Here is a 26754-nt window from a genome sequence, read left to right as displayed (position 1 = left end):
AGCCACAAGAGCAACAAAGAGGTGGAGTGAATCCCGTGCAAGAGAAGAAGCCAAAAGTTATGAAGCATGCCGAAAGGCTAAAGGTAGAACCCATATTCTTATAAAGTAAAATTAGTTTTACACTAACACGAATCGCTTCTATACGAATCATATAAAATTGTTACGAATGTGATTTTGTTTTACATCGGTTTATATGGAATTTTCCTCATAAATATATAAAGCAATAACAAAAACAATTCCATTGTAGAAGACGACGGCCCATCCATCAAACAATCTCCTCCAGCATTCTATCACCGGCAGCTTTTGGGAAGTCCTTTTGCAGCAATCTGGGTGAGAACAATGCTATCAGCAAAGGGTTCTTTCTCAGGCAGGAAACGAAATCATCTCGGTTGATTCTCCCATCACTGTCCGTATCAAATAGGTCGAATAGCCCATTGACCTACATGAACACATCGGTGCATATTTCGGTCACAAAATGACACCCAAAAGTTTACTTATTGCATGACCAACCTATATAGTGCTCTTATTTACCTCATCTTCATTCAGGTCTGGAATTGCCTGTCGAAGGATGTCTGCTAACTGTTCCAAAAGAAATCAGAAACACGGGCTTTTAAGGTACTGTTGAGCACAAGGCACAAAGTATCAAAGCAAGCAAGAAAGAGCCACATACTTCCTCCTTCATACAGTAGTTATCTCCCCTCACATCACATTCGGCAAATATGAGTTCGCAGGCTTGCATGAATAGTGGTTGCTTCATAACATGAGCTACTCCGAATAAGAACTGCCACGAAGAAAATAAACCAGTATAGTCAGCCCTCAAATAAGCAATGTTTATTCCTTCTCTTTGTCCAAACTATGCTATGTGAGTGGCTGAAAATTACCAAGTGAAGTCAGTTTATTCTCACTACCTCATGTACTAAAACTGTAACACCCCAACCCATACCCGACCCGGATATGAGTCAGAGATACTACATTGACTTTAAAACACAACTCTTAATAAATAATAGTAAAATATTGGGACTTGTATTAAGAAAATACAATAATATACATACTGTAATATAAGTTTACAAAAATATTCAGAGCATACACAACTTAACTCTTTAATTACATGCCAACTGCTATTACATAACAAAATAACCTACTGATAAGTTGCTTCTGATCTGATGGTTGCAGGAGTAATACTGTCAAGCTGCTTCACCTGTCTCTTCTATTTTCCTCTGATCCTACGTGTGAAACACTCACACGCTAAGTCATCGACTTAGTGAGGCAACAATAATAAGGCAATGTAATGTAATGAAAATGTCAGGATCATATGAGATGAGATGCAAACATGTAACTAATCAATGTAGTATACTTCATCAATATCCATACCTGTAAGCGTATGACTGTAACATTCATTATTCTGTATTAATAAGTTTATTGGCCCATGATAGCATATTGAGAACCTAAGGTATTTGAGTAATGTGAGGTTGTGCACTATGCTGTCACCACAGCTCGTATAAATGCACCGAAGTGCCCGTAGAATTGCACCGAAGTGCCCGTAGAATTGCACCGAAGTGCCCGTAGAATTATGTCCATAAGGACCACGTAGAATTCCTTAAGAATCATATACATATACTATGGATCAAGTATGTGTCTTTCAAGACTTCACACAGGTTCCAAAGGATATACATATGTCCTAAAGAACCGAGTATACCCTCTACCCTTGGCATGCCAACTATACCTATAGTTCTCATCTACATAACATGGGCTTATACATTTCCCGTAGTTCATATCGCGTAGACATAGTATTTCCATACCTTTAACACATAGGCATATCATTTACATACCTTTATCACATAGTGCATATAACTTTTTCTGCATATTCATGTCATGTAATACATATAATATGAATTCATGTCATGTAATACATTTAATACAAATTCATGTCATGTATCATAATATGGAATGTAATCATATGTCAAAATATGGAATCTAGACTTATCACAAGTCTAGAACTGAATATACTACTATATTCATGCTATGCATATGCACTCACCTATACTTCTTTGCCTTTTTCCTCGATCGATTCTACTTGTAGATTGTTCCCGAACTCGAGTAGGCTCGGTATCTACATAAACATAATTTTTAAGATGATCATCAGATGTCTATATCTTGCAATTAAGCTTTAATAGCTTACTAATTTAAAGAATTTATAGCTTAGTCTTGCTTTCTTTTCTTTCTTCTTCTTTTTCTCATGGGGGAATCGGTTCCTCTCCTGGGGGTATCGATTCCCCTCAAGCAATCTGGAATTTCATATACGATGAGGGGGTATCGGTTCCCCCCCTGGGGGTATCGATTCCCCTCTTGCATTCTGGAAATTCATTTCGTTGAAGGGGTATCGGTTCCCCTTGAATGGGTACCGATTCCCCTAACACAGAAATCCTATTTTGAGCCCGGAAATCATCTAATTTCAGCTCAAACATACTTATTTCAATCCCTTTACTACTCTTATCTCTCATACACTTACTTAAACTAATTATGATCCATTAAATACCTCTAAAACTTAGAAATCTAATTCTCCATGTAGAATTTAAGAATCCAACCCAATTTCCAATATGTTCTAATTTGAATTCTAACACCTCATACTTCTTAGTTAGCTTCTTGACAAGTCAAAAATCTTATTCAAACTTCAAAAACTCATTCCTATCAAAATTTCATCTAAAAATTCATTTTCCAAATCCTTCTCTAAATCACTTATCTTGTTGTTTTAATGTCCTATAAGCTTTCCTTTAGCTTATATAACATCTAAGCTTCCATTTCCAATCTTAAAACATCAAAGAAGCTACCAAGTTCAGATTCTTACCTTAATTGCAAGCCACACGTTGAGAGAAGGAAGAGAAGAAAATGAGGAAGAAGGAAGAAGAAATGGGAGAGTTCTGGAACCAATGTCACACGTGGGTTCTCATATACCTCATAATATTTTATTTTAATTAAAATTCCTTACAAATGACCATTTGGTCCCCACCTTAATTTCATATTTACTAACCTTACTTTTTAAACTATATAATTATTCTACTTTAATCACCAAATGTTGAAACTTTGCAAATTAATCACTAACCCGGCATAGAGGATGTTACAATTCTCTCCCCCTTAAGAAAATTCGTCCTCGAATTTTCATTGCACGAACAAATGAGGGTATTGATGTTGCATATCCTCTTCACGCTCCCACGTTGCTTCTTCTACTCTGTGATTTCTCCACAACACTTTGACCAAAGGAATGGTCTTGTTCCTCAATTGCTTAACTTCATGCGCTAAGATTTGAATCGGTTCTTCCTCATATGTCAAGTCAGGACGAACCTCAATCTCTTCTGGTGTCACGATATGAGAAGGGTCAGATCTATATCTTCGAAGCATTGAAACGTGAAAAACATCATGTATCTTTTCCATCTCATGTGGTAAAATTAGCTGATATGCTACTGGTCCTACTCTCTTTACAATCTCATATGGTCCAATAAACCGAGGACTCAATTTTCCTTTCCGACCAAATCTCAACACCTTCTTCCATGGAGACACTTTTAAAAACACCTTATCTCCAACTTGAAATTCAATTTCTTTCCTTTTAAGATCCGAATAGGACTTTTGCCGATCAGAGGCCACTTTGAGGTTATGCTGAATTTCTCGAACTTTCTGTTCTACATCTTGAATTAAATCCGGACCAAGAACACTTCGGTCTTTGAGTTCATACCAATTTAATGGAGTACGACATTTTCTTTCATATAATGCTTCATATGGGGCCATCTTTATACTAGACTGATAACTATTGTTGTAAGCGAACTCTGCCAGCGGTAAATACTTTTCCCATGATCCTTTAAATTCCATTACGCATGCTCTCAACATATCTTCCAATATCTGAATAGTTCTCTCTGATTGCCCATCAGTCTGAGGATGAAAAGCCGTACTAAAGTTTAAACGAGTCCCCAACGCTCCATGCAAAGATTTCCAGAATCTAGAAGTGAATCGAGGGTCCCGATCAGAGACTATGGAAACAGGTACTCCATGCAATCTAATAACTTCTCTAATATACAGCTCTGCATACTTTTCCATAGAGAAATCCGTTCTAACAGGGAGGAAATGCGCTGACTTAGTTAATCGATCAACAATTACCCAGATTGATTCTCTTTTGTTCGGAGTCAAGGGTAACCCCGAAACAAAATCCATCGTAACATTTTCCCACTTCCATTGAGGAATGAAAAGCGGTTGCAATAATCCTGATGGAACTTGATGCTCGGCTTTGACTTGTTGACATATCAGACACTTAGACACATATTCTGTGATGCTTCGCTTCATCCCTGACCACCAAAATCGATCCTTCAAATCCATATACATCTTGGTTCCACCCGGGTGCATCGTTAACGGACTGCAATGAGCCTCTGTTAATATCTCCTTCTTCAAGTCGTCATTGTCGGGTATTACAATTCTTCCTTTACAATAAAGATTTCCATCTGACTTAATCTCAAAGTCTTTAATCTCTTTGTTCTTTACTTGCTCAATTCTTTTCAAACACATTTCATCTTTACCTTGCAATTCTCCTATTCGTTCCAACCATGTTGGTCTAAGGGTTAATTCTGCACAAAGACCACCATCTCCCGTTAAAGATAATCTTGCATCCATAGCTCGTAAAGCTGCAAACGTCTTTCTACTCAGAGCATCTGCTACCACATTAGCCTTTCCGGGATGATAGTCAATTATCACATCGTAATCCTTTAAGAACTCTACCCATCTACGTTGCCTCAAATTCAATTCTTTTTGAGTCATCAGGTACTTCAGGCTCTTATGATCCGTATATAAGTAACAACGCTCCCCATAAAGATAATGACGCCAAATCCTGAGAGCGAATACTACAGCAGCCATTTCTAGATCATGAGTGGGGTAATTCCTTTCATGTGGTTTCAACTGTCTCGATGCGTACGCTACCACTTTTCCTTCTTGCATTAGTACACACCCCAACCCGTTATGGGATGCGTCACTGTATACTACAAAATTCTTGCCAGATTCCGGTTGAACCAATATCGGAGTTTCCGTCAGAATTCTCTTTAAAACTTCGAAGCTTTCTTGACATCCAGAAGTCCAAACAAATGGTACGTTCTTTCTCATTAGCTTTGTTAAAGGCAGCACAATCATAGAAAAATTCTTAACGAATCTTCGATAATAACCGGCAAGTCCAAGAAAACTCCGAACTTCAGACACATTCTTAGGAACTTCCCAATCCATTATAGCTTTAACTTTCTGAGGGTCTACTCTAATCCCAACTGCCGAGATCACATGCCCCAGGAAAATTACTTCCTTTAACCAGAACTCACATTTGGACAATTTGGCATACAACTTTTTATCTCTTAAAATTTGCAAGACGATCCTCAGATGTGTGCTATGCTCTTCAGGGGATTTCGAGTACACCAGTATGTCATCAATAAAGACAACAACAAACTGGTCCAAGTAGGGCTGAAAAATCCTGTTCATAAGATCCATGAAAGCAGCAGGTGCATTCGTTACTCCGAATGGCATTACGATGAATTCATAATGACCATATCTCGTTCTGAAAGCTGTCTTCGGAGTATCTTTCTCCTGGATCTTCAATTGATGATAACCCGAACGTAGATCAATCTTTGAAAATACCGAAGCTCCTTTTAGTTGATCAAACAAGTCATCAATGCGTGGAAGGGGATACTTGTTCTTGATGGTCACCTTATTGAGCTGTCGATAGTCAATGCAAAGACGCATTGATCCATCCTTCTTCTTAACAAATAACACCGGAGCTCCCCAAGGCGATACACTTGGTCGGATAAATCCCTTCTCTAGCAATTCTTGTAATTGATTCTTTAACTCTTGCAATTCTTTCGGAGCCATTCGATAAGGTGCCATTGCAATCGGAGCTGTTCCCGGCATTATTTCAATTTGGAATTCTACCTCTCTATCCGGAGGTAATCCTGGCAATTCAGCAGGAAAAACATCAGGGAACTCTCGAACTATTGAAATTTCCTCTAACCTTTTCTCTTGAGCTCTTGAATCAATCACATTTGCCAGAAAACCCTGACATCCTTGTAGCAATAATTTCTTAGCAGACATCACTGATATTACATTCGCTAACGGATTAAACTTTTCACTGTTCACACTTATCTCTATTCCGTCTGGACTTTTCAGAGTTACCTTTTTTAATCTGCAACTAACATCTCCATAATACCGGAACAACCAATCCATTCCCAGAATCACTTCAAACTCGTCAAAGGGTAATTCCATCAGATTAGCAGGGAATTCAATTCCCTGAATCTTTATGGGACACCCCTTACAAACTTTATTCACCCGGACACTCTGGCCTAACGGAGTCGTTACTATAATCTCATTACTCGTAGCTTCTAAGGGAATCCCCAACTCCTTTACTAACTTACTTGTAATATAAGAATAATTAGAACCCGGATCAATCAGTACCAATACTAATTTATCATACAACTGAAAAGTACCTGCTATAATATCAGGGTCATCACGGTCTTTACTTGTCTTTAGGTTGTATACTCGAGCAGTGGATCGAACTTCAGGTTGAGCAGAGAATTCAGACGGGTTCCTTCCTCTGCCTCTTCCTCGTCCTCTTTGTGAGAAAGAACCAGCTCTTCCAGATGGTGCCGGCTCACCCATAATCAATGGACAATCACGGACAAAATGTCCGGCCTCTCCACATCGAAAACAAGTCCCAGCTGCCATACGACAAGTTCCGTAATGGTTTTTCCCACACTGCTGACACTGTCTCCCTTGACCCGGAGTAGATCTCCCAACACCAGATTCCACTGACTGCGTCTGTCTAGGTCTTGTCTGACTTGCTCCCTAGCAGACGATGCAACTGATTCTGATCTAGCTTGTGATCGAAATCCCGAGTCTCTTCCCCTTTTTGTTGGTGTTGAACCAGAATAAGTAGTCGTCCTCTTTGATGTCTGAACTCTCGAGTCCCCAAATCTTTCATTCTGAGCCCTTTCAAGAGCTTTTGCACGATTGATCACCTCCTGGAACGAGGACAGGTTTAATACTATCAACATTTCTTTAAGTCTAGGGCGCAAGCCCTCCACGAACCACTCGCAAGCATCTTTTTCAGTAGGCACAAGCTCAGCTGCAAACCTGCTCAGCTTATTAAACTCACATTCATACTCATACACAGAGCGGCTCATCTGCTTCAAACTCATAAATTCCTGCTTCATTTGGCGGATAAACTGATCTCCAATATACTTGCTTTTAAATTCATCTAAAAACAAAGACCAAGTCAACTGGTCGGTTGACATCCTCATGGTGACATTCGTCCACCATATCCTTGCCTGACCCCTTAATAAAGACACAGCTCCATCTAATTTCTCCACTTCGGAACAGTGGAGACCATCTAACATGATTTTCAAATCATTCAACCAAAGATCCGCTGACACCGGACCTTCCTCAGCTTCTCCCTTAAATTCGGGAGCTCCTAAACTTCTCAATTCTTTTGCTACATTAATTCTTGGAGTTAGTGGAGCAGGAGGTTGAAGACGCGTCAGAATAGCGTCTAACGTTCTGAAGAACGTATCTTGATCTTGCACAGGCACTCCTTGAGATGCCTGTTCTTCACCGTGCCTGGCCAGGGCAGGTGAATTACTGCTTTCAGCATGCCTATCTTCTCCCGCTTCACTTCGGGAGCTATTATGTCCGGACATCTAATAAGAATAAACACATTGTTCTATTAGCAAAACAGCATACTCATACTATACCAGATCAGAAGTTCTCGCTATTTGTTGGCATGTATTCCATTTACAGACTCCATAGACTCTGGTTTATGCCTAGAATCGGCTAAACCATAGCTCTGATACCATTAAATGTAACACCCCCAACCCATACCCGACCCGGATATGAGTCAGAGATACTACATTGACTTTAAAACACAACTCTTAATAAATAATAGTAAAATATTGGGACTTGTATTAAGAAAATACAATAATATACATACTGTAATATAAGTTTACAAAAATATTCAGAGCATACACAACTTAACTCTTTAATTACATGCCAACTGCTATTACATAACAAAATAACCTACTGATAAGTTGCTTCTGATCTGATGGTTGCAGGAGTAATACTGTCAAGCTGCTTCACCTGTCTCTTCTATTTTCCTCTGATCCTACGTGTGAAACACTCACACGCTAAGTCATCGACTTAGTGAGGCAACAATAATAAGGCAATGTAATGTAATGAAAATGTCAGGATCATATGAGATGAGATGCAAACATGTAACTAATCAATGTAGTATACTTCATCAATATCCATACCTGTAAGCGTATGACTGTAACATTCATTATTCTGTATTAATAAGTTTATTGGCCCATGATAGCATATTGAGAACCTAAGGTATTTGAGTAATGTGAGGTTGTGCACTATGCTGTCACCACAGCTCGTATAAATGCACCGAAGTGCCCGTAGAATTGCACCGAAGTGCCCGTAGAATTATGTCCATAAGGACCACGTAGAATTCCTTAAGAATCATATACATATACTATGGATCAAGTATGTGTCTTTCAAGACTTCACACAGGTTCCAAAGGATATACATATGTCCTAAAGAACCGAGTATACCCTCTACCCTTGGCATGCCAACTATACCTATAGTTCTCATCTACATAACATGGGCTTATACATTTCCCGTAGTTCATATCGCGTAGACATAGTATTTCCATACCTTTAACACATAGGCATATCATTTACATACCTTTATCACATAGTGCATATAACTTTTTCTGCATATTCATGTCATGTAATACATATAATATGAATTCATGTCATGTAATACATTTAATACAAATTCATGTCATGTATCATAATATGGAATGTAATCATATGTCAAAATATGGAATCTAGACTTATCACAAGTCTAGAACTGAATATACTACTATATTCATGCTATGCATATGCACTCACCTATACTTCTTTACCTTTTTCCTCGATCGATTCTACTTGTAGATTGTTCCCGAACTCGAGTAGGCTCGGTATCTACATAAACATAATTTTTAAGATGATCATCAGATGTCTATATCTTGCAATTAAGCTTTAATAGCTTACTAATTTAAAGAATTTATAGCTTAGTCTTGCTTTCTTTTCTTTCTTCTTCTTTTTCTCATGGGGGAATCGGTTCCTCCCCTGGGGGTATCGATTCCCCTCAAGCAATCTGGAATTTCATATACGATGAGGGGGTATCGGTTCCCCCCCTGGGGGTATCGATTCCCCTCTTGCATTCTGGAAATTCATTTCGTTGAAGGGGTATCGGTTCCCCTTGAATGGGTACCGATTCCCCTAACCCAGAAATCCTATTTTGAGCCCGGAAATCATCTAATTTCAGCTCAAACATACTTATTTCAATCCCTTTACTACTCTTATCTCTCATACACTTACTTAAACTAATTATGATCCATTAAATACCTCTAAAACTTAGAAATCTAATTCTCCATGTAGAATTTAAGAATCCAACCCAATTTCCAATATGTTCTAATTTGAATTCTAACACCTCATACTTCTTAGTTAGCTTCTTGACAAGTCAAAAATCTTATTCAAACTTCAAAAACTCATTCCTATCAAAATTTCATCTAAAAATTCATTTTCCAAATCCTTCTCTAAATCACTTATCTTGTTGTTTTAATGTCCTATAAGCTTTCCTTTAGCTTATATAACATCTAAGCTTCCATTTCCAATCTTAAAACATCAAAGAAGCTACCAAGTTCAGATTCTTACCTTAATTGCAAGCCACACGTTGAGAGAAGGAAGAGAAGAAAATGAGGAAGAAGGAAGAAGAAATGAGAGAGTTCTGGAACCAATGTCACACGTGGGTTCTCATATACCTCATAATATTTTATTTTAATTAAAATTCCTTACAAATGACCATTTGGTCCCCACCTTAATTTCATATTTACTAACCTTACTTTTTAAACTATATAATTATTCTACTTTAATCACCAAATGTTGAAACTTTGCAAATTAATCACTAACCCGGCATAGAGGATGTTACAAAAACACTAGGAATAAATAATATTCCTACTAAACGTAGCATAAAGGCAATATAGTAGCAACATTCACATAAATGGCAATGACGAAGAGAAAGTGGTGATGAGTCCAACCATAACTTGCAGGGGAAAAGTAGTGAGTCCAAAGACACATTCACAACTTCATAGAAGGTAAGAAGGGTATAATGTTCCATGAATATGTTGCCATGGACATGGTCAGGTAGAAACATGCTATAGCGTGATGCTAACATGCAATAATTAAACAGAAATAGACAATTCGCGGGAGCTAATAACCGGCAGTAGAACTTACCTGCTTAAATGTAATTGATCCATTCTTCTCCACATCAAGGAATCCAAAAATCTGTACGAGGAAATAATCACAATACAATCAAAAGGAATAGGTGACAAAACTAAGCAAACAATATGAAAGTGTTCATAGTTAATCAATACTCGAACATCAATAGACAGGGGAAAGGGAAACTGACATCTTCAGAAAGTTTACATGCCTTTAATCGTACAACCCTCAAAAAGTCATCAAGTTTAACGCAACCGCCGCAAGAAGAGATGATTCGAAACATAAAGAACTACTAAAAAAGAAAGGAGTAAACATATTTCTGTTTCCACTACAAGCCTAGATCCGCTACATTAGCAATACCTGCTGTCAGGATTCATTGAAAGAAACTTATCGAGAAGGTCCACAGCCTCCAAGCTGCTTATCTGAAACATCTGCACAATGATATTAAATCGTTTACCGAGTCGGAAACTGATTGACGGAAAATGTAGGGAGCAAGCAACTTCATAGAAACCAATGTGGACATAGTTAAATGAAGTTTTTCATAGAAGACAAAGAGAATGAGGTATGTTTCAAGGGAGAAGAGTTTCAGTGCCCGACTCACTGATTCAATCCTGGCCATTTCAACCATATAATTCCAGGGTCTTTCCTGCAAAATTTATGCTAAAGAACTATTAACACGAACTATAAAAGACAATTGAATTCAAATCTCATTATAGAATCAAAACAAATAGATATTCAGATGAATCACAAGTTCATAAAAAACCATTGAGAGAAGCACGCAGTTGTACTTCAGCAGCTTTCATGAGGAGCATTAAATCCCCATAGGAATGAGATGTTTGTACAACATTCAGAGCACTTGCCATAGCCTGACCAGTCTGCCAACACACACATGAACTAATCAATAATCTAAAAAACCGAACACTATCAGAAAAAGCATACATTACAGACAACTTAACAAATCTATACATTGGATTTCAGCTCTTTAAAAACTAAAAATACACACCAAGGGTGAAACGAAGTAACAACTAAAAATAACAAGCATAGACTCACCCTCTCAGCAAAGTGGACAGGACTTTGTATTTTATTGTTTGGGGGCATAATGACAGGGAGATATTCTACCTGTCAATTAAGAAAAACGTGAAAGCGATTTAAACAAAAAGTGAAATCTGCTGGACTTTGGAATACTACATTGAAACTTTGAATTGAATGAGCTAGATGACGGAACGGACCTCCATAAAATTATGAAACTGAGTAAACATTCTAAGCATGAGCTTAGCCAAAGAAATAAGCCCCCTAAACAAGCAAGGCCAAAAGTAATTAGCAAGTGCGAGGAAAAAACAAAATTACAAAGAAAGAACATTAGATACCAAAGAAATCAAGTCCTACCAAGATTGATCAAAGTGTACATGAGGATAACGAACAATAATGGGTTGAATCGGATGACCCGGGATGAATGCACCGAGTTGAAATGACATAAGGACCTTTCCATTAGTCGTGGTTCCCTCCGGAAACAGTAACACACGAGGAAATTTTATCACATGCAGCCCTTCTCTGTATTCAGATCCTTGAAAGCACACTTCTGTATCAAATAGCTAATAATTTGACAAAGAAACCTATATATTTATTTCTTTAGACTTGGCTAAGGGTGTGTTCGATAAAGCGCTAAACATTGTGAAATAAAAAAGTTGCAACATTTAACTATTTTTTCTAATTGTGTTTGATAAGAGTACTAAATGTTTACTTAATACAAAATTTTCAACGAAAATATGTTTTTTGTTAAGAAAAATATATTTAAATAAAATAAAATATTCAAATTTTTATCATGTTTTCCAAAATTATTCTAAAATTTAATTTTTCGGTTTATCAAACAATAATGCTTTAGCCTCGTAACCACTAAACATTTCTATAGTTTCATTTCCTCAACCCAAGCTTTGAAACAAGACAAAACACAGATGTCATAGAAACTTTCTACCTTTTATTTCATGTACCGCATTCTTTCTAGATGCTGGTGAGAATCTATTCACATATATCACCTATAATCCATAAAAAAAAACAGCTTCAGTGCACGAAGGAAACAAACAGAAACTTTGTAAGAAGATAACTAGGATTAAGATTGGACATTACCTGCATTGCTCTAATTATAGTTCCGACAAAGGGCATTGAATCATGGGACTCTGATGCAACGATTGTCGGAAATAATTCATAGAAATAGAATATGGGTTCAATATATGATACATGATTAGATACAATAATTGGAGCAATCTCCCTTGGAGCTGGTTTTCCTTTTCTCCTAATCCACTGATAGCTACAAGAAAATATTTAGGAGTATTAAAAAAAAACTTAACCAATAGGAAAGTATACAGAAATTTTCCTACTCGAGAAAATAAAATAAAAAACTGTTTTTTTAAGCTTACCCGAAAGAGAAGAGAATGAAGCGAGCACAAAGTCTAGTGACCCACATGATTCTACAACTCCATCTGGGCATTGGGTTTTGCTTATCTTTCCACCCTTCCAACGCTATCCTGGTAGCAACATAGCCGACAGCCAAACACGCCCCGAACAAGACCGATCTCGCCAAAGCAATCGGCAAACACAGGATGATCTTTATTACCTCGTAAACCCCCGAAATAAACGGCGTCCCGTTTCGGAACGGGTCAACGGTGGTCGGTGCAGGGACCGAGTACTCGCCCGATCCCAGGAAATCGTACGGATTCGGAGAGTTGACGGTGAATTTCTCGTTGTTGAATCGGCTCTGGTTGTGGCTCCGATGATGAGTGTTAGCATGGAGAGAAAATTGCTGAATGGACGGGAATTGATCGGAATCTTCATCGTCGCGGATGGTGAGTACGGTTTGAGGCTGATCGGACGATCGAGGAGAGAGGAGAGGTGAAGTCAGATCGTGTTCCTCCATTTATTCTGAATCTAATGAAAAGAAAAGATTCCGCGGAGAAAAAAATAGGTTCTTTTTCTTTACTTTTCCGAGATCAGAGATGTGAGATTGAAAAGAAAAAGGAGGGAATGAGTGAATTAAGGGGGAAAAAATAAAAGTAGGGATCTTTTTTGTATTGTGGAGTTGAATTTGTTTGATTTCCGACCAGACGTGCGTTGGTTCTTACATTTTGTTGCGACGTGATTTGCATGTGAGGTTCATTATTTTTCTTACATTTCCCTTTTTTGAAAAAAAAAGGAAAGAAAAATGTCTTTTCCTTGATTATATCAATTTATATATAAAATTTAGATAATTATGAAATTGCCCCTGAATTTTAAAAAAGTTATAGTTTGCCCTTCAAGTTGAAATCCTAGCTCCCAGATTATATTAATTATTATCATTCTCATAATATATATTTTTTTATTAGGATACATCTATAAATGATAAAAATATTATAATTATTTTTGAAAAAATAGCCCTGAAAGAAAAATATATATTAATAAGAAAAAATGGATTAGGTTAAATTTCATGGATTATGCATATTACAGCTAATAAGCTAATTTCATATTTCGGTACATCAATGAAAGCTGCTTTCAAAGTCCCTATCGTGTCTAAAGTGCAAAGTCAGTGAACCCAGGAATTTAATGCAAATTATACAAGGCATTCTTTCATATTCTTGGATAGGGTTCCATCATACAACAACCTTCTCCTAGAATTTTGGGAAATTAAGGAAGATAGTGGTATACAATGTAAATCTTTTTAATTTTGGGGAAATTATATTCATTCATATTTATGGTCATCGAGAAGTAAAGTGTATATTAACGATATAATTTTTTTTTAATTTTATACATATTTAAAATTATTGGATGAGTGAAAATAGATGGTCGGGATTGACTCATTGTTTTTTAATGAATATCTTCATTTTTTTTTGTTAATTTCACTAATATATTTTCACTCATCCAACAATTATAAATTTATGTAAAATTAAAAAAAAACTAAATTATGCAGGGCCAGCTCTAAAGGGAGCACACTGAGCGAGCGCTCAGGGCCCCCAATTTTTTTTGTGTTTATAATTAGAACTTCTAATTTTTTATATTTATAATTAGGGCTCCTAATTTTTATAATTTCATAAAATTTAAGTCTTTACCATCTTTTTTCATTTCTCTTATTAATTCATTCAATTTTGAATTAAATTTAATCATTTTTATATTTATAATATGGGCCCTAATTTTTATAAATTCATAAAATGTTTAATTTTTTATCCTCTTTTTGCAATTTTCTTATTTATTCATTCATTTTTAAATTAAATTTAGTCATGTTTTTCTCTCCCTTTTTTTTCAAATATTACTCTTCAATTTATCAAATATTATTTAAATTTTAGTCTTCTTCATTGCTTGGGTGAGTTTCAGTGGATCAAAAAGAATAAAAGGAGTAGCTAAGTCATCATTTGGATCCCCAGTGTAGGTGTCTGGAAAATACTCAGTGCCCCTCACTTTAGTTTGTTACAATTTAGTTCTTTTACTTTTATAATAGGATAAATTACATGCTTACTCAATGATGGAGATAGTTTTGAAGGTGAGGGGTGAGGAAAGTGAATTGGATTTAGGATAATAAAAAATATAAATAATATTCATAAAATATTAATTGATTAAGAAATTAATAAAAAATGCCAGGTCGTGACGGAGTTAAGAATTAAACGGTCGAATAACAAAAAAAGTTTAATGTCTAAAGTTCAGTGAGTAAACTGAAAAAAATTAAAAGTAAGGTGAGTGAAATAGGAGAGAGATTAAAGTTCAATGAGCAAGTTTGTGGTTTACCATTTATAATATTAGAGGGACTAAAACAATAATTAAATCAAATAAAGCTATCCATAATTGTAGCCAAAAGAATCCAAGTTGTTGACGATTCCATCCAAGGATTGGTTAAACCAGCTAGGACGACATCATTATTATTTCCGAAACATGCACGATGAAGGAATATTAGACGATAACGATATTTCTAAAGGATATGCGATATAGCTACTGCGATCGTTATCGTACTGAAAATTCAACGTAAAAATAAGTGATTGTCAATTTTTTAAACCAATAATAACTAATTTTACTAAATAAAATTAAAATATATTAAATCATTTTAATTATTAAAGTGTACAAATTAACTTCTAAAGAAATTAAAATTACAGTCAAACAACTCGAAAAAATAACATGTATAAATAAATATCACTACTTACAACGAAAGATAAACATTATAAATACCGATATAAAAATATATACAGTAATGATGACATATCAACAAATTAATTTTAACACAGCGACCTATTAATTTTTTTAATATATATGGTATGTAGCATTATTTTGATTAATACAGATAAAGATAAAGACGAAGAAAAAAGCGTTAGAAGACGAAGATGAAGACTAAAGTGGTGATGATAATTCCACGGGAAAAACACTTCCCTGCAACTTGCAAAAAGGAAGAAAGGAACAACTGCGAGTGTCAATTCATCAACGACTTTTATTTTTATCAAATGCAAATAACAAATTTAGCCATCAGTACAATCTCTCGTTCTTGTTAGCACATGATTAGAACATGATTTTATATAATTTAAACTTGTAAAATCTTAGAGAGACAAACTTAAGCTTATAAAATTTTAAGAGAATGAAAATAGATTTTTAATAGAAAATACATTAAAAAAATCTAAAATATATGATAATTTTAAATTTTTATAGAGAATGACCGCTCTTATCCGACCTCACCTAGATCCATCCCTACCATGTCATGGCTCATCGGTTCTTAAGATGCAACATGAATTTAAAGTTTTAAGTGTATCCGTTACTTTTATTTCTATCTACCATGTAAACCCCACGGTTTTTTAAAAGAAGAAAACGTTACGTGAACTAATGACATGAAATAATGACATAAAAACTTGTAAAAATAATAGAAAATAAAAAATAAAATTTATTCTTTAAAATTACAATTTTCCAAAATTTTAATTATTCTTAAGTTCCTTTTTGAAAATTTGAAGAAAAAAAATCATTTTTGATCCTCTTTATGGTCAAGCTGTTACTTCATAATCTATACTGCTTTTAGGCTCATCATTTCAATTACCGTTAAAGGCAAAAAAAATCCTAGAAATTATAAAAGTATTGAAATTTCTAAAAAAAATATGAGATTTTTTCTTCAGAAATTTATATTGTTTGAGAAATTTAAGCAGTTTTTTTTTTACAATTTTATGATGTTCTATTTTTTAAAATAATTAAGTATAACAACATTTTCAGAAAATATAATTTTAAATTCTGAAAGTTTGACTTTTAGGAATTTTTTTGGTTGCATTTTTGTGATTTTATTTTAGTTTCTTACTAATTTTTAGAATTATTAATGTGTTTTTGTATGATAGCGTGTGGTTGGACCAGAAAAACTCTTATTGTGAATCACAAATTTGTGATAGCGTGGGGTTGGACTAAAACACATTGTTTTGAAAGAAAAACTGTCCCGAAAAGGACTGTTTCTTTGGATTTAATGCATACTTGTCCAAAAAAATAAAAGGAGACTAAACTAAAAATTTCGGTATACTACAAGGACAAGACAGGTATTAAAACTTATAAGTAAGCGTAAATATAAAAGTTTTAATATTGGTAAGTCTGCTGAGGTTATCTGCGTGAGTTTTCTCTTGCTTTTATGTTATTTGGCAATGGAAGTACCAAAAGAAGTGAATTATTTGGCTATAACAATTAGGTCTTATTTGACAGAAGTAAACTAATTCAAGGACTTTTTTAGTATTTTTTTTTTACTTCAAAGCTGGCCTTGCATGCCTATAAATATCTGCTATTGTTCACTAGTCAGTTTCCATGTCTTCTCATTCTTCTTTATCTTAAGCTTAGAAGACAGCCATGAAGAGTACTGGTAATTCCATTTTTGTTTACTTCCATCCTTAAACTTTGTAGTTCAAGCTTTCGTTATTAGCTTTGAAGTTCATGTTTGAAACCGTCAATATGCAGGATTAACTGTCGTACCTAACTACAGTCATGCTTGATCAGTTCAATTACCATTTTTGATGTTAAATTAACTCTTTTTGTTTTTATCTTTCCTCAGTCGTCAAGATCTTTAATGCAATGTTGCTGTTACTAGCATTCATTACCGCTGTTTCAACTGCCTCAACGGACAAACAAGCATATATAGTTCATATGGACAAGGCCAAGATCACAGACACTTACAATACCCTTGTCGATTCCAAACCATGGCACCAAGCCGTCCTTGATTCTTTAGCTGATGTCGAACTGGAAACGACACCTCCCGAGCTACTGTATTCCTACGATACTTCCTTTTCGGGTTTCGCTGCAAAGCTATCTCGTAAGCAGTTAGAATCGTTGGAAAAGATGGATGGTTTCGTGTCTGCGGTTCCTAATAAAATGCTAAGCCTCCACACCACTCGGACTCCACTATTCCTTGGGTTACAAGGGAAGAAAGGGCTGTGGGGATCTTCTGATATACGCTCAGATGTGATCATTGGCGTGGTGGACTCTGGAATTTGGCCCGAGCATGTTAGTTTCCAGGACCATGGCTTGCCTCCTGTACCGGAAAGATGGAGAGGCGCTTGTAAAAACGGCACCAGATTCTCGCCATCTAATTGCAACAGGAAACTAATAGGTGCCAGATATTTCTACGAAGGTTATCTAGCCTCCATCGGTAGCATCAATGGAACGGAAGATTATCTGTCTGCACGAGATACAAACGGACATGGGACGCATACAGCATCGACAGCAGCTGGTGATGTTGTGGAACATGCAAATCTTTATGGCTTGGCCAATGGATCAGCCGCCGGAATGAGGTACACAGCAAGAATTGCAGCGTATAAAGTTTGTTGGCCAAGATGTGCAAGCGTTGATATCCTGATGGCTATGGTGAAAGCCATTGAAGATGGGGTTGATGTGTTGACTCTCTCTTTGGAATCCGAAGCAGAGCCTTATTATCAAGATTACAATGCTATTGCATCATACTATGCTTTCAAAAGAGGGATTTTCGTCGTGTTTAGCGCAGGTAACAGTGGACCGGGGCCCAACACCGTTGTCAACACTGCCCCGTGGATCATGACTGTAGCGGCAAGCACCGTGGACAGAAGCTTCCCAGCAATTGTTAAGCTCGGAAACGGTCAAACTTTTGAAGGGTCATATTTGTATAGTACTGTTAAGGCCTTAAAGTCTCTGCCAATTCTATATGGAAAATCTGCCGGTGATTCAGGTGCAGAGTATTGCGTTCCTGGGTCACTCAATCCCAAGCTCGTCAATGGAAAACTTGTCATTTGTCGACAAGGAATGGTCCAGCGGCCTGAAATGGGAGAACAAGTGAAATTGGCCGGAGGAGCTGGAATGTTAATAATGACCCCACAAGGTGAAGATCCTTCAACTGACACGCACGTTTTACCAGTCGCTATGTTAGGAGCCTTAGCCAGTGAAGCTGTCTTGATGTATGTGAACACAACTAAAGGACCAATAGCTTCCATTGTCTTCAAAACCACAACTTACGGTAATTGTGCACCAAAAGTCGCCACGTTTTCGTCAAGAGGTCCAAATTCAGTGGGACCTGATGTGATCAAACCGGATGTAACAGCACCAGGGGTCAACATACTCGCAGCGTGGCCGGCAGAGACTAGTCCGAGCAGAGTCCAGAGCGACAACAGGAGGGTGTTATTTAATATAATTTCGGGCACATCGATGTCGTGCCCTCATGTTAGTGGCATTGCAGCACTGATTAAATCAAAGCACAAAGATTGGTCGCCTGCAGCAATAAAATCAGCCCTCATGACAACTGCGTATACCATGGACAACAGGGGAGAACCTATAGAAGACCTCGCATTTGGTAGCATGGCATCGCCTTTCGCTTTTGGTTCAGGCCATGTCGATCCCCATCAAAGCTTCTAATCCAGGCCTAATATACGACATCACTGCAGAGGATTATGTACTTTATTTATGCAGCCTGAAGTATAATGAGGCTCAGATATCCTTGTTTGAAGATGGTTTTAAATGTCCAAAGAAGGCAACTATGCAACCTGGTGACCTGAATTACCCTTCTTTTGCAGTGAATTTCGAGCTCAAGTCACAGAATGCTACTTTTACCTACAAAAGGACCCTCACAAATGTTGGGATTCCTAAAAGTACGTATAAAGTATCAGTTTGAATCACCCAGAGGAGTATAAGTGATTGTAAAGCCAAACGTTTTGAACTTTAAGAAGTTGAATGAGAAATTGAGCTACAAGGTGAGTTTTATAGGAGTGGGCAGAAAGAAGACGGTTGCTAGCGCATTCGGATCCTTAGTGTGGGTTTCTAGAAACTACAGAGTTAGAAGTACCATTGCAGTGACTTGGTTGTAGCTTTCTGCATGCCAAGTCCCATAAATCTAAGACATCCTTGAGAAGGATTTGCGAGGATTCTCCTTTAGATCTTTCCCTTCACCGGAATTCAATCTTTAAAGTTTTAATGTATGCTTGGTTTGGATGGTTGTTTATGTAGACTATGTAAAGTGGCTTGGGTTAGAATAATGTCACCCGCCAAAAGAATCAACTCTGTGTGCTCCATCAAAAGTGTGACCTTAGTACCTAGCTAGATGATCTGGTTTTCAATGAGTTTGTTTTTATTACAAGTGATGGTTGATATATATGTGTGAAATATCATTAATTTTAACAGTTGGACCATTTCAATAATTTGCAATTAGAAAACAAGATGCCTTTTTGTTCCACCCCAAACAAAAATGTATTCAGAAACAATAAGCTAACTGTTCTTTTACCTTGTTTTGGTGCATGTGTTCCATGTAATGGGGCCAGCCCAACTTGGTTCACTCGGCTGCCATTAATCATGTCAAATGCAAAAAGAAGAAACCCAGCAAGCAGGGTAGGGGGTCTATGAGATTGAGCCCCTCGATGTGGAAAAACAATACAAAAAATGATTGAAACAAGTGTCCATCTTGTGCACACTCACTTATTTTGTCAAATCGTTAACTCTTGATCCCAAGTTTAAACTAAAACGACTGACTATTTCTGCTCGAACCCTGTGAAACCAAAAAGCCGACCAAGTTTCGAACAGAAAGAAAAAGAAAAAGCTGACCAAGTAATTATCAATTAATTTGCACCATCATTGGGATCTTGGGAGCTTATGGTTACTACAAAAGTGCTCTTCTCGTGCAATACATTCTTACTTTTTGAACGTGCGTTGGTATTCTTTAATCTTATTAGTTTTCCTCATTCTTCTTGATCTTAGGCTTAGAAGATAGCCATGAAAAGAATTGGTAATTCCATTTTTGTTTAGTTCCATGCTTAATTCGTTAGCTTTGAAAGTTCATACTTTCGTTATTAACTTGCTCCACGCATTGCTCCCTCCTTAATGCTCACCAGTGTTTAAATCTCACATTTTCTTCTATGCTCTCGATCTACGAACACAGCTTGAATACTTTAGTTCCCATTGTCATGCAAATCAGCCCCTGAAGCATGTTTCAAAATTGACAATACATTCTTAAGTTCAATTACTCTTATGCAAAATTAACTCTTTTTGTCTTTTTTTCTCTCTCTATTTCTTTAGGCATGAAGAATTTCAACGCCATGTTGCTGTTAATAGCATCCCTTGCCGCTATTTCAACTGCTTCAGCCGAAAAACAAACGTATATAGTTCGTATGGACAAGACCAAGATCACAAACACCTATAATTGCCTTGCCAATTGCAAGCCATGGCACCAAGCTGTCCTTGATTCTTTAGCTGATGATGTCTCATCTCAAGAGAAACCGGAAGTGATGCCTTCCGAGCTATTGTATTCCTACGAAACCGCCTTCTTTGGATTTGCCGCAAAACTATCTCATAAGCAGTTAGAATCGTTGAAAAATATGGATGGTTTCATGTCTGCGGTTCCTGATAAAATGCTAAGCCTCCACACCACTCACAGTCCGCGGTTTCTTGGCTTACAAGCAAAAAGGGACTTTGGGGTCCTAATTTACACTCGGATGTGATCATTGGTGTGGTGGACAGTGGGATTTGGCCCGAGCATGTTAGTTTCCGGGACCATGGCTTACCTACTGTACCGAAAAGACAGAGAGGTGCTCGTGAAAAAGGCACCAGATTCTCACCGTCGAATTCTACGGAGGCTATATAGCCACAGGCATTAGAATCAATGAAACAGAGAAATATTTGTGTGCAAGAGATACATCTGGACACGGGACACATATTGTAACACCCCCAACCGATACCCGATTCGAATACGAGTCTGATGTGTCACATTGACTTTTCAAACTTTGACTCTTGACAAAATTCAAAGCAAATTTAAAACTTTCATTAAAATAAAAGCGGTTTCTTTACATAATTGACCAAATTACCCAAAATCGATCAGAGCATATTCAACTCAATCAATTAGTACATGCCAACTATATTCAAATTAACCAAACACATTTAAATCATCTATTTTCTGATCTGAAATTTTGTAAGGGAGATGCTGACTTGTCTTGCTCTTCTTTACTTCTCTTCTCGTTTCTGTAACCTACGTGTGAAACAATCACACGCTAAGTCTATGACTTAGTGAGGCAATAAACATATAATGTAAACTATAACGTGTAATCATGCATGAACAATTACTGCTATCACATCATACCCAAACATATATCCATTCATATATATATATCAAATACACATGCATAATTATCTTCCTATCATTATCATATTATCACCATTCATATTTCTATTCTCTTGTTTATATGATCCATTATGTTCATATCCTATATCTTATAACATATACAATAATCACTAACACACACATATCATATCAAATCAAATAATTCATATCGCAAAACACCTATATACATCACATATATTATATTCAATGTTATCTCTTATTAGCCCATGTACACCTGTGAGAACTGTAGATATGTGAGTCTATTGAGGTTGTGCACTATGCTGTCACCACAGCTCGTATGGGGTCCCACTAGGGGCTATGAAATTTGTCCCGAAGAACCTATCCAAAGGTCATAAAGAACCTCGGCAACTGTCTATAGGTCCCGAAGAACCTAGGTAAAATGTCCATATGTTCCTTAGAACATAGGTATACTATCCATATCTCTCGAAAGACATAGGTAATTATGTACATATGTTCCGTAGAACATAGGTAAACCCTCGACTCTTGGCATGCCAACTATACCTATCGCTCTCATATCATATACCATGGGCATTTATCTTTATATCATTTCATATATACACTTTCATATCACATGTCATATGGCTCATATCTTTCTCATGCAATCACATAGTTCAGTTTCACATATGTTCATATATATATATATATATATATATATATATATATATATCACATAGCACATACTTCTTATATCATTACATACAAAAGCATGTTAACTCATATAATCATACATACATACAATTCATGTCATCCATATACGTATAATCATATGATTCACTTTCACGTATCACCTATACTTCCTCTTTCATATATCTCATGACTCTTTATCTCATTCTCATATGATCACATAATCGTGTAGTTCACTTCTCATATCACTTTGCATGGTTTTACATAAACATATCTCATATATATATATCCGCAAATACATGTAAGCACATATTTTCTTATCTTATAATTTATGTTACATATGCTTGTAATCTTATAACTCATTGTTAAGTAACTCAAATAACATTGTATTACCATATACTTTATTCCATAACCATATATTCACATAGCATATATATATACACTCATACAATCAAGAATGCATACATTTTATTTTAATCACTTCATGTACTATACTATCGGAAATAGACTTATCACAAGTCAATTCCCATATAATTCGATGTAATAAAATGCACTCACCTTGGCCTCACTTGCTATCAATTACTCCTATGGCTTTCTTTCTCTTCTTGATCAATTCTAACCTTTTAATCATTATGGAACTTGCTCTCAATCGATATCTACACAATCACACATTGATACATATCAATATCCAATTGATATACTCTAATCTATCATTTCTTAGACCAAAAGAAAGGTCTATTTCTATTTCCCCTTTGAAGTGCATCGATACATTCTACAGTGCATCGATGCATTCTTTAACATGTGCATCGATGCACTACCCATGCATCGATGCACTACCCATGCATCGATGCACTACCCATGCATCGATACACCAATCACCTTCGATGTTTTCATTTTAAGGGGGTGCATCGATGCACTCCTTATGCATCGATGCACTAATTGCATTCGATGTTCATTTATTTGAGAGTGCATCGATACACATTGAAGATGCATCAATGCACACTACCCATAATTACATTTTAAGCACGGACATGTCTTGTTTTGACCCCAAATTCTACTTATTAATCCTTCCTTATACCTTAAAACTTATCTATACATATTTAAACATTCTTATAATACTATAACACTTCACCATATCTCAAAATTCACCATATTTCTTGAATCAAAGAATTTCATCAAATTTTCCATGTGTTCTAAATTCAATTTTATCACCTCTAACTTCTTAATTAACCCTTTGACAAGTCAAATCCATATTTAGAACTTCAAAAACCTTTCTATAACAAAAGTTCATTTCTACACCCTTCATATAATTTCCTTTTTAATTCTCTATTCTTGATGTTTAAAGCTTATATAAGCTTTCCTTAAGCTTATATAATACTAAAAGAATCAAAATCAACTTATAAATCCAAGAATTAAACAGCTGAAATTAAACTCACCTTTAACTGACACTTATGGGGAGAAGAAGAAGCTGAAGAAGAAGCTAAAGAATAAGACTCTAGATAGATTTTCCTCATTTCACACGTTTTTATATTCCTTAAAAAAAGAGAATACAAATCTTCTCTTAGAAAAGACCACAATGCCCTTTTTACTTTCCAACTTTATTATTAAATCCAACATCAAATTTCTTCAATTAAATCTATGAACTTTTAACTTATTTCGAAATCGAGCATATAGTTTTCAAAATTTGTAATTTAGTCACTGACCCTGATTTGTGATGTTACACATACCGCATTGACAGCAGCTGGGGATTTCATTGAACATGCGAATCTTTTTGGCTTGGCCAATGGCTCAGCGGCAGGAATGACGTACACAACGAGGATTGTAACTTATAAAGTATGTTGGCCAGGATGTACAAGCGTTGATATCCTAATGGTTATGGTGAAAGCCATTGAAGATAGGGTTGATGTGTTAACTCTCTTTGGGATCCATTTCGTAAGCTGAGCCTTATTACCAAGATTATCTTGCTATTGCATCTTATTATGCTTTCAAAAGTGGGATTTTCGTTTCTTTTAGTGCAGGCAATAGTGGACCGGAGGCATCTACCGCTGTTAATACCGCATCGTGGATCATGACTGTAGTAGGAAGCACCATGGATCGAAGCTTCCCGAGAATTATTAAGCTGGGAAACGGACAAAGTTTTGAAGGGTCATCTGTCTACAATGACAAGGCATTAAAGTCTTTGTCGATTGTATATGAGACAACTGCTGGTGGTTCTGGTGCTGAATATTGCTTTCCTGACTCACTCAATCCCGAGCTCGTGAAAGACAAAATTGTTTATGTGAACAAGGAGGATTTATGAACCCTGTCGAAAGGGGAGAGCAAGTGAAATTGGCTGGTGGGACTGGAATGTTAATAATGACCCAAAGGTGAAGATCTTACCACCGATGCTCACGTTTTACCATCCGCTATGTTAGGAGCCATAGCCAGTAAAGCTGTCTTGAAGTACGTGAACTCAACTAAAGCACCAAAAGCTTCCATTGCGTTCAAGGGCACAACTTATGGCAATCGTGCACCGAATGTCGCAGCATTTTCATCTAGAGGACCAAATTTAGTCGGGCCTGATGTGATCAAACCGGATGCAATGTCACCGGGAGTTGACATATTAACAGCATGGCCAGCCGAGACTAGCCCAAGCAGGCTCAATAGCGACAAGAGAAGGGGGTTATTTAATATACTTTCTGGCACATCGATGTCTTGCCCTCATGTTAGTGGCATTGCAGCACTGATTAAATCAAAGCACAAGGATTGGTCACCTGCAGCAGTCAAATCAGCCCTCATGACAACTGGTTATACTATGGACAACAGGGGAAAAACTATAGCGGATATTGGATTATATGGCTTGGAATCGCCCATCGGTATCGGTTCAGGCCATGTTGACCCCATCAAAGCTTCTGATCCAGGCTTAATATATAACATCACTGTCGAAGATGAATGAAGAAGTGAGTTACAAGGTGAGTTTCATAGGACTGAGCAGAAAGAAGACAGTCGCTAGCTCATCTTTTGGATCCTTAGTGTGGGTGCCTTCAAAATACAGAGTTAGAAGTCCCATTGCAGTGACTTGGAAATAGCCTTCTGCCAAAGTGATTTTCATTTAGCTTTTCTTCCCTTAACCAGAATTTGATCTATAAATTTTAATGTATGCTTGTTGAAGGGTAAATAAAGTGTTAGGTATGGCTCATAAATATACCAGTAAAGAGGACATGAGATGGAGCGGAGTGAGCGAAGTGAACGCAGCGAACATCAACTGTCCTTACAAAGAAAGTCTCGTTGTGGGGTTACGAATTATGTGGGTTGTGGGTGCGGGGGCTTAGCCCCCGCGGTACGGTACAGAGTTGATTTTGTAATTATGTACCAGTGTTTTCTATATTATAAATAGAGATGTAACCTAGACCTAAAATATCATTGAATAAAACTTCTAGCGCCGCCTAGGCACCGAGAACGTAAGCACATTGCCGAACCTCATAAAATTCTCGTGTTCTTTTGTTTTCTTTACCCGTTTTCGTCAACATAAAGGTATCGTATTTTCATGATGAATCTAACATAGACCACAAACAAAGAAACTTCCATTAAATACAAAGCTGAATAATTTACTTCAATTTCAGCACACATACGAACACTTATTGATGGTGGCTCTACTGAACCTCTGTTTGTGGTTTCTCCCCCACTCCCCACAAGTGGAGATAAAGAGCTTCTAGCATCAACCTTCTCCGGGTATTCTATTTATAATATTATTTGGGAAGATTGAGGCATTTTCCAATAAAATGAAGGCCGAAATCACGTTTAGGGGTTGAAAAGATGCAGACTAAAAAGTGTGGGCTTCATCGGCTGATAAATGCGATGACCGACAACGGTAGACACGACGATCGATGAGCTCGACCGACAGGTACTAAAATGAAATAAAAACTAAATGATAAGTATAGTTTTAAAAAATTAAAAGTATGTTTAACGATGAAAATTTCACCCGCATCTGATGGATTCTGACCCAATTAGGGATGGCAATGGGTCGGGTTGGGTTTTTGAGCCATCCGACCCGACCCGAGAAGAAAGGGTCCTCCACCCGTGACCCAACCCGACCCGAATATATGACTTAGAAACCCAACCCGATCCGAAATAATAAAAAAAATATTTTTATTCAATAAAAACAGTGACTTAATTGAAAAAATTATATATAGAGGGGTATTATTATAATTATCCCTAATATATATGGCA

The 26754-nt window shown here is 36.7% G+C and overlaps 1 protein-coding gene, 1 long non-coding RNA gene and 2 pseudogenes across 2 annotated transcripts; 3 read left to right on the top strand and 1 right to left on the bottom strand.

Moving 5' to 3' along the window:
• Positions 1–233: 233 nt before the first annotated feature.
• Positions 234–13373, bottom strand: LOC120205636 (annotated as a pseudogene).
• On the top strand, positions 10745–11015 carry LOC120205637. Its single transcript, XR_005524044.1, has 2 exons — positions 10745–10865; positions 10915–11015. It is a non-coding gene; the product is annotated as an uncharacterized LOC120205637 (long non-coding RNA).
• A 3661-nt stretch (positions 13374–17034) lies between the features above and the next one.
• On the top strand, positions 17035–19626 carry LOC120205635 (subtilisin-like protease SBT1.1). Its single transcript, XM_039205492.1, has 2 exons — positions 17035–17157; positions 17347–19626. The coding sequence occupies exons 1-2, from the start codon at positions 17145–17147 to the stop codon at positions 19170–19172; spliced, it is 1839 nt and encodes a 612-aa protein (XP_039061423.1). The 5' UTR covers positions 17035–17144; the 3' UTR covers positions 19173–19626.
• Positions 19627–20833: 1207 nt separating this feature from the next.
• On the top strand, positions 20834–25480 carry LOC120205687 (annotated as a pseudogene).
• Positions 25481–26754: the final 1274 nt, after the last annotated feature.

This window comes from Hibiscus syriacus, unplaced genomic scaffold (assembly GCF_006381635.1).
Source record: "Hibiscus syriacus cultivar Baekdansim isolate YM2019G1 unplaced genomic scaffold, ASM638163v2 tig00012523_pilon, whole genome shotgun sequence".
NCBI classification, from domain to species: Eukaryota; Viridiplantae; Streptophyta; class Magnoliopsida; order Malvales; family Malvaceae; genus Hibiscus; species Hibiscus syriacus.
Note: the sequence above shows the minus strand (reverse complement) of the source record. Positions and strands in the feature narration are given on the sequence as shown.